General features: G+C 45.5%; 1 protein-coding gene across 2 annotated transcripts; it reads right to left on the bottom strand.

Moving 5' to 3' along the window:
* Nucleotides 1,642-14,663, bottom strand: SIK1 (salt inducible kinase 1). Of its 2 annotated transcripts, none has more exons than XM_021406816.1 (13): nucleotides 14,249-14,663; nucleotides 13,496-13,612; nucleotides 10,977-11,040; nucleotides 10,614-10,775; nucleotides 10,229-10,353; nucleotides 9,987-10,110; nucleotides 8,753-8,976; nucleotides 8,381-8,530; nucleotides 7,642-7,764; nucleotides 7,157-7,382; nucleotides 6,220-6,495; nucleotides 5,472-5,703; nucleotides 1,642-4,668 (listed from the first exon to the last, which is right to left on the bottom strand). In XM_021406816.1, the coding sequence occupies exons 1-13, from the start codon at nucleotides 14,399-14,401 to the stop codon at nucleotides 4,248-4,250; spliced, it is 2,397 nt and encodes a 798-aa protein (XP_021262491.1). In that variant the 5' UTR covers nucleotides 14,402-14,663; the 3' UTR covers nucleotides 1,642-4,247. The 2 variants fall into 2 exon arrangements, with proteins under 2 accessions (XP_021262491.1, XP_021262498.1); XM_021406823.1 differs by lacking the exon at nucleotides 14,249-14,663 and adding an exon at nucleotides 13,745-14,218.

Below are 14,897 nucleotides of genomic sequence, written 5' to 3' on the forward strand. Positions count from 1 at the left end.
TGGATTATCTTTATCATTGATTTAACTGTCACCGCTAAAAGTAGTTAGCAGCTATGAAATAAGCCAGCAACCATACTTGAAGCAGTGTTCTCCTGGGGCACACATTTCCTTCTATTAGTTCTTAAATTAATTCTCCTTCATTGCATGAAGCGTGCCTCATTCTCACTTCGCGGGACGAGTGAATCGGAAGCACCGATCACTTTCCATCTCGCTTTCCATCTCATGCACCATCATTATTTTGTGAGCTCAGCATCTGTCCCTTCTGACACTTCTCCTTTTCCAGCTGACACAGCCCAGGATCCCATAGCCACGTGTTTTTCATTGCTACCGGCCTGGCACCTCCTGCCAGCTCTGAGGGCTTCCTTTAAACAAACAAAAAAACCCACAGAAAACAAAACACCAAGGTTTGGCCATTCACTTCAGGGGGCTGTGTTAAAGCTCCACCCGAAAGAGGAGGGAACAAAACATCAGTTCCAAACAGGAAAAGAGAGGAAAGCACTAGGTACCGAGTTGTAATGTGAGAAACTAAGCCAAGAAACGCAGCAGCTGGAGAGATATCGAGGACAAAACCAAACATGGTAAACGAGAGCAGACAAATGTCAGAGGAAAGGCCGGAAGATGGTGACTAAAGCACCAAGAGTGAAACTGTGTACACATGGAAACTGAGTCCAGAGTCCTACGTTTTCTTTGTTCTGGTTTTCCCTACAATTTCCAAGAAATCATGATGCTGTCAGCTCCCTCTATACCCAAGGGTCAGTTACATTGGCGCAAGCTGGTGGGACTGCATTGATTTTTGTCCATTAAGTGGCAACATTCTGAGATCTCCCAGAACTGCCAGGGTTTAAAATAATGCCCTGAGAACTTTGGGAAAATAGCAGCTGGCATTATTCTTAAGCCGGGTCGTAACAAAAGCAAGACTAAAGTAATTAAAAGCATCTCCGCTATTTTTTCGTAGTTGTGAAAATCCTTGCTTTGGATGCAGCCACGTTGAAAACGCAACCCTAGGAAAACACGTGCAAAACAGCCACTTCTCTGACAGTACCTGTGAGACTTCTAACTTTGCTTTCTCATCTCCCAAGGGAGCAGTCTGATCTTTTGTTTAAGTCAGGAAGTTTTTCAGCTTTAGTCTGCTAAGTGCATCCCTGCTGCAGCCTGCAGTGAGGGCTACGTGGCAGCACAGCCTGGCCACAGCAGGTACCCTCTGCACTTATCTTTATAGTTGAAAGGAGAAATGCCATTACCCCTGGAATCTCTGCTTCCCTCTCTGCTCTTTTTCCATCACTGCCTTAATCTGGCTGAGGCCTCTTTTAGATGAAGGTGACACGGATGGATTGCACACGTGGTAATGACTAAACCATGCTTGACCATTTTCACTCCGTAGACCTTTCTAGCTGTCAGATTTTATAACCCGATTACTACAGACTTGGGTTAGATTCAGACAGATTGCCTACCAGTGAAAGGCTCAATATCCCATTATCAGATTTTTGAGCCGGCCATTCCTCTTCATTTAGTACATAATAGAAAGTGCCACTAATGTCCTCTGGACTCAAGCTTTAAAATGAGTCTTAACTATGCAGAGCTGGAGCTCCTGTTACAGCGCAGAGAGCAGCAGGAGAAAGAACTCCACCCAACCACATGCAGGACGATTTTAAAACCTTTTTTATTTAAATATTAAATAAAACACAGACTAATCATTTCGGTGTACATCTCTCATTTTAACATAAGAAATAAAATGATCGTTCAGTCATGATAAAAAATAAACTATACATCTCAATTAAACCAATCAATCACGTAGTGTCTTTAAATACCCTATTGCATTGCAGTCTGTAGAACAGCACTGTCAAGATATCTACAAAAAAACCCCAAACTTTTTAAAATGACCTCTTTCTGCTCCAGCAAGAAATCCGAAGAGGTTCTACAGCAATTGGAAAAGAAAAAAAAAATACTATGAAAGTAAAGTGCTCGTCGTTGCTTAGGACAGGAAACAAAAGAATCTGTGGCCTTTTGATCCATGGCATTTAAACAGAACAAATATCTAAGAGGAAAAATCCGTGTTTTCAGTATGTGCGCTCCCCCTTACTGAACTGAAGGCAAAGTTGCTGCTTTGTGACGAGCTGGCTTCTTCTTGCCCTCCTCTCCAGCCAACTCCACGTGATCTGCACGGGGTTTTTTCTGTCGTCGGTTGCTTTTCTTGTTTGTTTTTAAATCACTACAATTTAACGTGAGACTTTGGTGTTTTCTCTGCTGCAAGGCACCGCTCATTCAGAAATTCAACTCAAGCAATTTTCTCTCGCGTTGAAGCTTCCGGACCATGTAGCAGCAGCGGCAAGCTGGAGATGCACCAGTATAGACACACGGATACGACACACAGATAAAGAGGTTGCTTATGGAGAGCCATAGACAGAGCCACATGACATCTTCAGCCATTCCTACTCCCATCAATTAATCTGGTCAATCTTTGGCTTTTTTTTTTTGTAAATAAAAAAAAGGAAAAAAAAAACAAGTATCTATATTATTTGTAAATGTGTAATACTGCAGGTTGCACAAAGCCAAGGTAACTTGAAGGCACCCTGTGTCACACGAGGGAGATGGGTCCTTGAAGCATTTAGACAAAATGCAGCTATTTCCTGAATGTAACTTCCAGCAGAACTGGCTCACTGTTTGCTCACCTGCTTCCAAAGCTGGAACGCCCTACCCTTCTCATTGCCGTAAGGGCATGGCCCAGGCTCCCCTTTACCCCTCAGCACATCTTCTATTGACACCAACAGAAGTCACGCTCTGCCTTGGGAGGGAGGGGAGGGGTTATACCAGAAACACAAGATAAGCATATTACAAAATATAAAAAATAACTAGTGTTATAGAGTTTTCTGCTTCCTATTTATATACATATACAGCATTAAAAACCATACAAAAAAAACCACCTACCTAATCCAAAACCTCATTTCGCTAATATGCTAAAAACAAACCAGCCAAAAACAAACACCCAAAGATTGTGCTGTTTTACTCGCTTTTAATACAGTTTTGTTCAGAAATAGCTGTACTCTGTTAGAGCAGAATTCTGTTCTAGCCTATTCCTTTTGTGTTTGTCAGTATATAATTATAACCTCAATATTGCACATTTCCCCAAGAGTCAGTTCTATTTGGACCCTGATAATGAAATGCATAAAAACATAATTAGCAGCAGAAATAACAATGTGCAGCGCTAAGAAATACCCTTCAGACAACTCTGTAGGCAATCTCCAGGAGGGCTTTTAAAATGGAAAACACTTCCCATCACCCCACCGGTAATAAGGGCTCCCTCCTCGGTGCCTCTGCACAAATACAAAAAAAACCTTAGCATTTATAAAAAGATACCTAAAGATTATTTAGACCAACAAAATACATGCATGTGTGCGTACGCTCAGACACACACGCACCACCCCTGCAGAAGACCAGGCAGTCTAATTTAGATCCTGATATCAAAGGATGCATTTTCAAGAGATTACTTGCTTCTGTGCTAATTAGAACGCTGTTTGGTTGTTGGCTTTTCTTTCTCCTAAAAAAGGTTTTCTAGCTGACATATCAAGCAGAAAGTTCACAGTTTTCATTTAAAGTATACATATCTGGGAGACACGGAATGGGGATGTTGGTTCCTTTAAAACAAAATGAGTGTTAACAGGAGAAAAAACCCACAAATGGCAATGCTTCCATTTTTGTCTTCTATGAATGCATAATGTTGCATGCCACTGGTTTTCTGTTTATTTTCTTTAAAAGAGGTAATCATCTTCACAAACCCATAAATGAATATTGTGAAAGAGGGAGGCTCTGGTCCCTTCTTTGAAAAGCCTCTCCCTGCTGTGTCACCACTACCGACAGCTGCTAATCTTGCATAACAGCAGAGCTGTATTGGTCTGACTTGAGTACAGTACCGAAGACTTCTTCCCCAACCACATCCCTCCCTGTCCCCACAAATGCCCCACCCATCTTCCCCCATCATTATTTTTCCTTAAAAAAAAAAAATCAGTTTCTATTCGTATTTGTTCAGTGCAAGAATAGTAGAAGCAAAAAGACATACATATTGCTTGTTTCAGTTCTATAAAGTTGCTAGCTTTCGGAGCCAGACAGCCTCTTCACATACTTCAAAATTTATTGCTTCTGAGAGTCACTCATCCACACAACACCAGCCAGCCATGGACCTACACGTGCCATGGAACAGTGGTGCAAGTTCTTTGCAAGAAGAGCAGCGTGAGCTATAGCAGCCAGAGCTCTCATTTGACCAGGACAAACTTCCCCAGCTGGTTGGATGTCAGGTCCTCCATCTCACAATCCCCATGCTGCAAAGTGACAGCATCATAGCTCGGAGACTGAGCAGAGAAACTCTGTTGCTGAGAGAAGGTGGTGCCAACCGGAGAGGCATTGCTGCTGATATAGAGGTGAGTGTCCAGGAGGTGAGCTGCTGAGGACACCGGTGACACGCTGACACCAAAGAAATGAGGTTGGAGCAGTTGGCTGTTGCCACCAAAGGCCAGCTCAAATGAGTTCTCCCTTTGTAGCTCTGACAACAGAAGAGAATTGGATGCTTTGCTGGTACCTGCGCTATCAGACGGGGGGAGGCCATTTGTTGCAGGTGTTAGAGATGTCTGGGGACAAGCTGGCTGGAGTAGCTGGTGATGCTGAAGCTGGAGCATTCTGAACAAAGTCCAAGGATGGAAGATGTTAACTTGCAATGCTAGAACAGGTTCAGCTTTTCCTTCCTCCTCTCCTGCCCCCACCCCTGATCCTAACTTTCCCTTTTGTTTCCTCCTCTCCATCGAATCTCTCCCTTCCCAGACAGTACGATTAAAGTGACTGCCATGCCAAGTCAATGTATTTTCACTGGTTTTCCCCCCATGCTGAAGCTGGAGATTACCACTAGAAAGTTATCTAGTTGCAATTTGGCCAGCTAATACTAGATGTTCTACAGACAACGTGATGTGTGCAGATAAACTGGATGCTCGAGTTTCCATCTTGCTTCTATGGGAATTAAGAGGTGCCATTGCACATGACATTTGAGGCCACTGGAACTGTGCCTCCTTTACAGGCTGTAACTTTTCCAAATTACAAGGTCTCATTTCCTTGCCATGGGAAAATTACAGGAGGAGGCAGAGGAGGAAAGAAATCGTTCCCAAAACTAACAAAGAAAAACACAGCTTGCAATGGGGAGAAGTCATGTTTTCCCCCGCAGTACCAAACTGCTTCTCAGTCCAGTGACCTCCAAATACTTGGACACAGAGATTTTTAAGCAGAAATGCACATCCTGTGTTACACGTGCCAGTGCGGGAACCCACAAAGGAAGCTAAACAGTTTATCTGCTGGCACACAGCAAAGCCGAGAGGAAAGGAATCCCCAGTGACCAAACTCCCCAACCCCTTTTGCCGTATTTACTCCTTCTTTACCCCCTAACCAAAACAACCCAAGGAAAATAGTAAAACTCCTCCAGGCCAGCTTCTCACCTCTGCTGTTGTAGCACCTCTTCCAGGAGGTTTCTTCCCTCTCTGCTGCTCCCGCTGCTGTTGTAGATGCAGGTGTTCGGCTGTGCGTGTTGGAAAGGGCTCATGGCACTCCTTGCTGCCCGAGATGAGGAGGACTGACACACCTGCCGAGCAAAGCCTTTGATTTTATTCAAGCCGAGAAACCCTTTGGCTCGAGCGTTCTTCCGCAGCTGCTGCCTAAAAGCCTTCAAGCCTGTTGGACATGAGGAGAAGAAATGCACTTTAATCCTTCTTAGCATTTGACTGAGAGCCTACTTTACAGATCAGCCTTTCTGGGCAGCTGCCTTCATTTACGTGAGCACTGCACTAGAAGAAACCGTGACCCTTCCGTTCATGTTCGCATCTCTGCCTGATGGACAGAGCAAAATTGATGTGACAGAACAGGGCTTGGGACAGCTGCACCCTTGTTTAGGTGGACACATACACGGCAAAGGACAAAGCAGCTACAAAACACAATGAGTATTCCACGTTTTAGGAGGAGGGTGGAGATTCCCATCCCACCCACAAGCAGCAGAAATATCTTCATGAGCATACTGAAGCAGTATGCGAGAGCCTCCCAACCTCAGCACTCTCCTCAGGAACCACAAATACAACAGGCAGAATATCCAGGCGGCCTCAGTGTAACCCTAACACAGGTAAGAAAGCTACCCTTTTCTAGTGGCAATTGCAAGGATGCGATACCCTGGCAATAAACCAAGGAGGGAGTTACCTTGAGTTAATGAGGTATCAGATGCTCGTCTTCCTTCTTGGAAGCTGACAGGCAGGAGAGAAGCACCTCCCATGCAGCCCTGGGCTTGTAACACCGGAGCGTCAGACTGGGAAGCTAGGAAGGGTGATGTCATCCTAGCTGTGGCTGGGCTCCCCGTCATTACTTGACCTGCCAAACAGCTGCTCAGGGCCACTGAGCTGTCATTTGAAGATGAAGTAAGGCAGCTGTCTGAACTAGTTCCCTCTGTGGGACTTGCTGAAGAGGAAATGACTATACCTGCAGAGGGAAAGGAAGCACAGAAAGAGCATTCCCAAGATGAGTACAGGAAGGAACAAACGTGACATCAGAGCATTCTGCCCACCTACACTGGCACTAATAAGCAGCTGCAAGTCAGAGAGATGTCCAGCAACTTGTGCTGTCACAGGGCCTGACTCCAGCACAGGGTCACTGACACATAACCTCCATTGGGTTTTCACCCAGTTGGCAGAGCTCTGCCAATAATTTTCAGACCTGCAATGTTTTTTTAGTACAACAGTTCCAACATAGGATTTTTGTTTTGTGAGCATTTTTGTTTGGTTGTTTAGTTCAAGGGGTCTGAATGTGTACGACTTTTTTTTTTTTACGTCAAACATGCACATGCACACATACACACACACTAAAACAGCAGAAACAAGCAGAGAAGATTTACATCCTGCTTGTGAGAATGCTCCGTCTAAAAAGATCTAGATGAAATATACCAGTACAGTGTCTCTTCCTGAAGGGCCATGCTTATTTATGGGATGTCAGAACTGGAGGGGATGGAGTATAGACCTTTTTTCTGGGCTTTCCTACTTCAGTCAAGTTAAAATCAGCACATACTCCCCAGGTATTTGTCTGCTACGGCACACCTTCTCCATTGCTTTCCTCTAAGGATAATCTTCATCACTCCCAGACTTACATGGAGGGGCGTGCTGATAGAAGTGAGTAGTGACTTCAGCCAGTGTGTGTCTCCGGCTGGTGTTGCTAGGGATGCAGATGGGGTGATCGTACGCCTTAATTTCATCTTCCAGCTCCTTCTCTTGCCTTACTTCTTCACTAATGGTGGTCTCCAGAAGGCTGCTGGGGGAGATGGAGCGATTCCGGAAGAGCCCGTTGAAGTTGGGATCCACAGGAAAAAACACAGGCTGCAAAACATGTCAGTTCACAGGCTTATTTCTGCACTACACTTTAATTCTTCACAGCTCTGTGGCATGTCTTCAGTGGGTGTGTTGTTTTAGAGGCTACTACAACACCATGCCCAAGTGCCAAACAAAAGATTCAAGGGAGAGAACAACAGTCACAACCTTTGTCTTTTTTAGATCAACAGAACAATTTAAAAACAAACAAAAAACCCACAACAACAAAAGAGAGACAGATTCACACAGTTCAGCTTAAAACACTTACCTGTAATGGATTGTTCATGTCACAGTCCATTTCTGCCTGCAAAGATGGTTGAATCAGACTCTGAGGTTGCTGGTAAAGCAGAGATGATCGCAGGGTTTCACTAGTGAGATTGTCCTGAGGCATCTGAAGGCAGAGAGAGATGCACAGAAGCCATCACATACACTGCTGTTCCATGCGACTCTTCAAATACTGTAGGCTCAAGGAATCTCAGAGGCCTTCCGTGCAAGCCTTCTCCATGCACTTTCTATCAAAATTAACAAAGCTACTCTCTCAATGCCAACACAAACACAAAGTTCCTTCTCCTAAGTCAGACAATTAAACTGCAAGGACAATTTGAAAAGGCACCAGAGCACACTTTAAAGGGGGGTAGGGGTTAGGAAAAGTCAGAAAAAACACACTAACTGAATCACAGAGTATTTCTGAGGACCCTACAGGGCGTATAACAAAAGTGTAACTGATCCATACTTGAGGAGGCAAATTTCCAAGAGAAGCCGAGCCTTCTGGCTCATTACTGACTTGCACCAGTGGCAAATTTTTCTTTGGATCTTGATCTACAGACTGTTAGTATTCAATCAATCAGCATCCTGCTGAAGAATAGTAGCCCGTCTTATCAAAGGACACAAATACAGAATTGGTTCTCAGAAGCCTCAAAGTTGCAATCTTTTATTTTCCCACAGAAAGCGGCAGGAAACGAGAGCCCACAGATACACCCTGCTGTGTAAATAATGCCCTTCCTTACCTCAGCATTGCTGATCTCAGAGCTCCTCGGCCTTTGCTGACGGCCAGTTGCTGGACGACTCGATAGCTGGCTGCTTCGATACTCCTTGAGGCGTTCCAAGAGCAGGTAATAAATCGCAGCAAAGTGGTTGTAGCTGCTGTTTTGTAGAGACTAGAATAGAAAGAACCCTACAGTTACACATAACACAAGATACAAGCAGTCACAACTCATTATAAAGACCTTGTAACAGTGTAGTCAAAGTAAAAACCCAGAAGGGCAGTGAAGATTTTACTACACTGGGAAACTGTATCAAGGCTAGTTACTGAACAGTATACATGACTGCACCACATTCTGCATTCTGGTAGTCACATCGAAGGGACAAGCACTTCTCACCTCAACAGTTCTCTGCCTGTCAATGCCGAGTGTTTGCATGATCCCAAGGACTTGTTCATTGTAGTCACCCAGGTTGGAGTTATAGTTGTGCATGGAGAAGGACAAAGACTGTTGCTGTCGAAGAGATGGGTCAGCTTGCATCCACTTGTGCTGCTTTATTTGGGAAATGGTTATTCGCTTCGTTGGGTCTACGACTAACATCCGTCGGATTAGTGTTTCACAGTCTAGATGACAAAGATAAACTCATGAGCAAGGGATAAAAATGACAGTTCAGCCCTAGGCCATTGCTAAGAAACTTTCCCACCAGCAGCATTTGATGACTATGGAAACAGGAATTAAATTTTTCAGCAGCTGATGCATAGTCTGACTGCTAAATATTCAAACCAGCACAGGAGAGGTACATACGCATTTCGTAAAAGCAACATGTCATTACACAAAATGACGTGGTACTGGCTAAAAGCAGGTTTCAGGTGGCCCTCCACCTTGCAGGGGGGCTAATTTTGAGTGGATGTAGGTTTAACTATGTTACATCCACTTGAAATAGGTTAAAATTTAGTAAGAACTACAGTGCATTCTAAAATATGAGCTTCTGGTCCAAGCATACTGCTTGTTTGTTTATAGCCAGGGAATCAAAGCCATTCACAGCTAGAAGAGATAAAGGTCAGACTTCAAAAGATGTTATTCTATTGGAGAGAGGCATATTCATTTGTTTTCAAATCCTAATCAGAGAGAGGTGATAATATCCCTCAGTTCCTTTTTCTCAGACTGTCCAAGTGCAAGCATTCAAGGAACAGCGCTAAGCTTCACTATTTCTGCTCTCCCTGGCAGCAAAGCCACACTGAAATGTACCCCCCTTCTGCATAGTTTGAATATCTCAGGAGAACTACACCCATCTCAGCATTGCAGGCTAGTCTCATTAAAAGCTTGTTTTCTCTCTTTTGTGAGTGATTATTTCTACAGCTAGGCTTTCAATTTTTGTAATCTAAAGCAATGCTCTTAAGAAATGAAACGATAGCCTTTTAGATACACCATAAAGCAGACCCCAGAAAAAGAAATTATCTACAATCAGCCCCTGAACTTAAGTGCTGCCCTACAGAAGTTACTGGATGCACAAAGACGGTGATTGCCAGCTGCAAAACCAGCCCCATCTGGTCACTGCCTCAAGAAAGAAGAGGACAGCTATTCCTTTACTCTCAGTCCCTTTTCTAACATTAAGAATCTGAAAACAAAGCACCTTCAGACATGAAGTATGGGATGCGGAACCGCCCCTCCAGCACTCTTTGTCTCAGAGTTGGTAAATTGGGTCCATCAAAAGGCAGAGAACCACAGACAAGGACATACAGCACCACCCCAAGGCTCTGCCAACAGAGAACAAACAGCACAGCGCATGAGTGAGTCCAGCAGAAACAACGGTTTTCAAAGCTCACAGTCCATAACGAAGCGTGAAACGCAATTCCCAAGGAATATCACACTCACCCATATATCAAGGTGAGGTCCTTCATACTCCTTGCCTTCAAAAACTTCTGGAGCTGCATAGGGTGGGCTTCCACACCAAGTGGAGAGTGGCTCTCCTGACTTGTAGAAGTTTCCAAAGCCAAAGTCTGGAAGGAAAGTAGAAGTCTGGTGTAAGACATCACTCAGCCACACGTAAACTGTTTAGAAGTAACAGAAAACAGAGGAAAGGGAGCAGGTGCTTTGCTCTGTTCTCTGCATGTTCATTTGAGCCATTCTCTTTCATCCAGAGGATACATTCAGAGAAACATCAGTAAGTTTAACTTTCAGTTACTCCAAATACATTTATTAGATTATGCTAGGGAGACTGAATTTGCAGTTTACAGAGTAACCAGACATTTCTCATTACCTGCTAACTTGATATTCATGTTAGCATCTAGCAGAAGGTTCTCTGTTTTGAGATCCCTGTGCACTATGTGGTGGCTGTGACAGTATTCCACTGCTGAAAGAATCTGCCAGAACTTCTTCCGCGCTTCACTTTCGCTCAAGTGCCCATTGGAGGTCAGATGATCTGCAAGACAAAAAAGAGGCACAAGACTTAGAAATACCTGGAAAACGATTTTGTAGTCTTCCAGATGCTGCACTCGCTGTTTGACAGCTGACAACAGCGACTCTGGGTTTTCAATCTGAACAGATATTACTCAGGAATGACAGCAATATAGCCATAAGCTCTAAATCTAAACAACTATGAGGTACTGCAGTGCGAACTTACCAAACATTTCTCCGTTCTTAGCAAACTCAGTAACAATGTAAAGCATATCCTTTGTCTCCATAACCTGCCAAGACACAAGAGAGGACATGCTTAAAGGAATGCAGATCTCTACAGTAACTTTCACATCCCTAAATGTAATCTCAAACATATCACTTCAGTTATCTATTTGCCACAATAGCTGGCAGTAAAGACACCTGATTTTGCACTGCAATGTTCTTTCCTAGCAAACTGGTAATGAAAAAGATAAGCATTGATTTGTTATGTGCCTACAATATACAGTGGCTTCCCATGTCACTGTTCTTACCATTATTACACCACCAGACCTCCATAAGATAACTGACGAGCATTTCATGATTTTTTTTTTTTTAAATACTTCCCCAAATTCCCTTTTTGGTTAAAATATGCATGTATGGTTTTCCAGTTCACTGGACTTATTCTGAACACACAGGGACACAAAGCTCCCTTAAAGCCATCTCTGTTTCACAGCTAGCGTGGACTCAGATCAGGAGATACCCGCAACTTGGAGATTCAGCAAGTATTACCGAACACCCCACTCCCATTTGGTGCTGGCTGGGGGCATGGCAAGCCTCCCACGCGAGTGAAAATAGGTAGCTGTTGGTGTTACTGCAGTGCTCGAGGCTCATCAACAGCTGTCACTAGGCTGGTCAACATTCACCTACCAATCTTGTGCAAAATAGTAATTGTCAGAGGAAGCTGACACATCTTTGCAGGAAAAAAAACAAACAACAAAACTAAACCCAAACAAAACTGAGCATTTTCAAATTCATCTTCGTTTACTATGCCACATCTCTTGAAGGTTGCCTTTCAGCTTTTAAAAACAAAACCTTCCCCTGGAATGGGACTCACAGGGAACCGATGTTTTGTTTCGGAAGCAGGAGGCTCGCAACATATTAATGCTCAAACAAGCGTCAAGACTACTTCAAAGGCTGCAATTTCCAGCTCCCTCACACACAACCTTTTTTGGAGACTCTTGTCCTCCCCTCTACAAGTACACACAGACACAAAACGAAAACAAACAAGAAGGGAGCAAAGGAAGAGAGGTTCCCAGTTTAAAAAACTGAAGGAAAGCGTTCTGGGAAAGATGCCAGCTGGATGAAACGAAGACGCTGTGCTGAAACTAAAACAATGATGAAATAATACAAGAACACACACCCTACGTTGGTATGTCATCTAATTCCATCCCTGCTTCTCAGTCTCCACCAAACAGGTAAAGCATCAGTTACAGCAACAAAGAAAAGAAAACTTTGCTGAAAAGAAATTATGGTCCACCACCAACGTCATTCGCTCAATCAAGTGAAGTGGTTCAACTAGATGGAATTTAACCTGCTTCGCTAACAGCTTCAAAACAGTATTTTCACCCACATCATTCCACCGAAATGAAATCAACAGAACTGTTAGAATGCTTCGGTATATCCTATGGGCAACAATGACGTCAGATGTTAACGCAAAAATCATTTTTGTTGGGATGGTTTAATCCTATAAATATCAAAGCAATTCACGCGTGTCAAGGTCTTTATAAATAACGCCTTGCCCAAACACCTGCTCTACTGGCTCTTCAGCCTTACACGTTTTTTTTAAAAAAAGAATGTTAATTAAGCCAACAAACCCAACGGTAAGATAACAACTGACAGTTGTGTGTACAACAGCCCAAGGAACTTCAGACCTGCTGCTTCATTTCTTAATCCATTCCTCACCCCCTCTGCCCTTCTGGCCAGGTCCAGACAGACCGTGATACCTCATCTTCTTAAACCCACATGGCGCTCTTTAAGATGATTAAGAGGAGCACACACCAAATGCTAATTGGATCAAATATTTAAAATCTGCAAGGCAGTCCTTGCTCACTAGACAGCTGCGACCCTGTCTGCTGCACAACACATTTGTGCAGAAACTTACTTTCACGGTTCTAGTACGCTTAAAAAAAGTGCAGAAACTGAACGAATCCAAACCAAATTTGCACTGTGGAACTCTACAAAGTTGAAGATCTTTTAAACTCGTTTTCAAAACCACACACACTGGAACAGAATAACCCAAACGGGTCATTTCCTCACGTATTCTACGATATCAATATTTCCAGGCTTTTTCTTTTTGAGTTTATTTGTTGTCGGATTTGCTTTCGCTTACAGCAAGCCCAGCTTTTGTGCCTGCTACTCTGCTGTCCTAGGAGAGTTTAAGTCCTCCTCATATCAAAAGCACGCGAGAAGTCCCGATCTTCTAAACAAAAAGCAGAGGAGCTCGGAAGGCAAGTTAACTCTACAAGCTCAGACAAACCATTCCTCGATCCGAAACAAACTCCAGTCTGTTTTCACTGTTTTGTCAAGGAACTGCCTAGCGTACCAGAATGGTGACTTCAAACAAACAAAAAAAACACCTTAAATGAATTGTACTCTTCAAAAACTCTTTTCAGTTTGCATTCTCCCTGTGAACGTTTCGTGCAAAATCAAGTGCAAGAGGAGCGGCATCTCTCATCTGCATGCAGTGCTTCAAAGCTGACCTCTTACCTGATAGAGCTTGATAATGTGGGGGTGATTCAGAAGCTTCATTATCTGCACTTCTCTATAAATCTTCTCCAGATTGCTCGGGTCTAACCTTGTTTTATCTATTATTTTTATCGCAACCTGCAGATTAAAATAATAATAATAATAATCGCATCAAACAACCGCGGGCATTACAAAATAGGTACACCTATTATAATGGGGGGGAAGGGCTCAACACCAAAATGCTACATGCAAAACCACGCACAAACTCACAGAAAGCACGCAAACTTTAGGCACAGTCTTGACAAAGCTGACGGTGTTTTTCTGAACTGCACCAATCGCACGCAGTACAGCGGAGGGAACTGCAGAACGCGGCACCGGACGGGATTCGGTAAAGCTTTTAATCCAGCGCGAAACACATTCTTACAAGGGAACGTTTCTCTAGGAGAAAGCGACTCGGACACGCACTAGACACAGCCGCGCGGCCACGGGGAAGCTCCGTGCAAACGAACACCGCGAGTTCTTTGTTCTCGGAGCGAAGAAACGGAGCGGGGTGGTCCCGCGGGGGGCCGACAGGGGTGCCGTGCTCCTCGCGGATCCCTCCTAACGCGAGCATCGCCTTCAGGAGGTCCGACGGTCCCAGCGCTGGGACTCCCGGAGACGGAGGCGATGAGCGAAGCTACCGCAGCGCTCCGCGAACGGCGGCTCCGCTTTAATCGCACGCTACCTCAGCGGGGAAAGCGGAGAGAAGCCCTGCGAGCTCGGCCCCGTACCCACCTGCGTCTTGGTCACCCTGTGGCGGGCCAGCTTCACCACCGCGAAGTTGCCTTTCCCCAGGGTCCTCTCGATGTCGTAGAAGCCGACCCGCAGGGGCCGGGGCTGGGCTGCGCTGGGAGCCGGCACGGAGGCGTACTCTGACATGATCACCATGGTTCAGGCGGGCGAAGGGCACCGCGCCGCGACTCACGACGGCAGCGGCATCGGCGCTGCCCCCGGGCGCTCGCACCTCGCACGGGGACTGCACGCTCGGATCCCCCGAAGCGCGGCTCTTCCCCCTCCGCCTCGAGCGGCCGCTCCGCAACCGCCGCTCCCCTACCTGCCGGGCGCTCTGCCGCCGCGCTGCCGGTGGCGGGGTGTGAGTGAGGGAGGGACGGAGAGAGGGAGGGAGGGAGCGTGCGCCGGGGGGCGGGCGGGAGCACGCGGGATGTCCCCCCGCCCCTCCGCCCCTCTCTCCGCCGCGCGGGGCCCCGCCCACCGCCGAAAGCCGAGAGCGGGGCCCATTGACGTCACTTTGACGCCAGAGAGACGCGCGCCCAGGCGCGAGGCTGAAGGAGAGCGAGACACCGCGCCGTTGCCAAGGAACGGGCGGCGCTGACGCGCGCGCTGATGGAGCCGTCGCCCCGGCGACGGGGGGGCGGTGACGTCA

Source organism: Numida meleagris, chromosome 1 (genome assembly GCF_002078875.1).
Source record: "Numida meleagris isolate 19003 breed g44 Domestic line chromosome 1, NumMel1.0, whole genome shotgun sequence".
In the NCBI taxonomy this organism is placed as follows: domain Eukaryota; kingdom Metazoa; phylum Chordata; class Aves; order Galliformes; family Numididae; genus Numida; species Numida meleagris.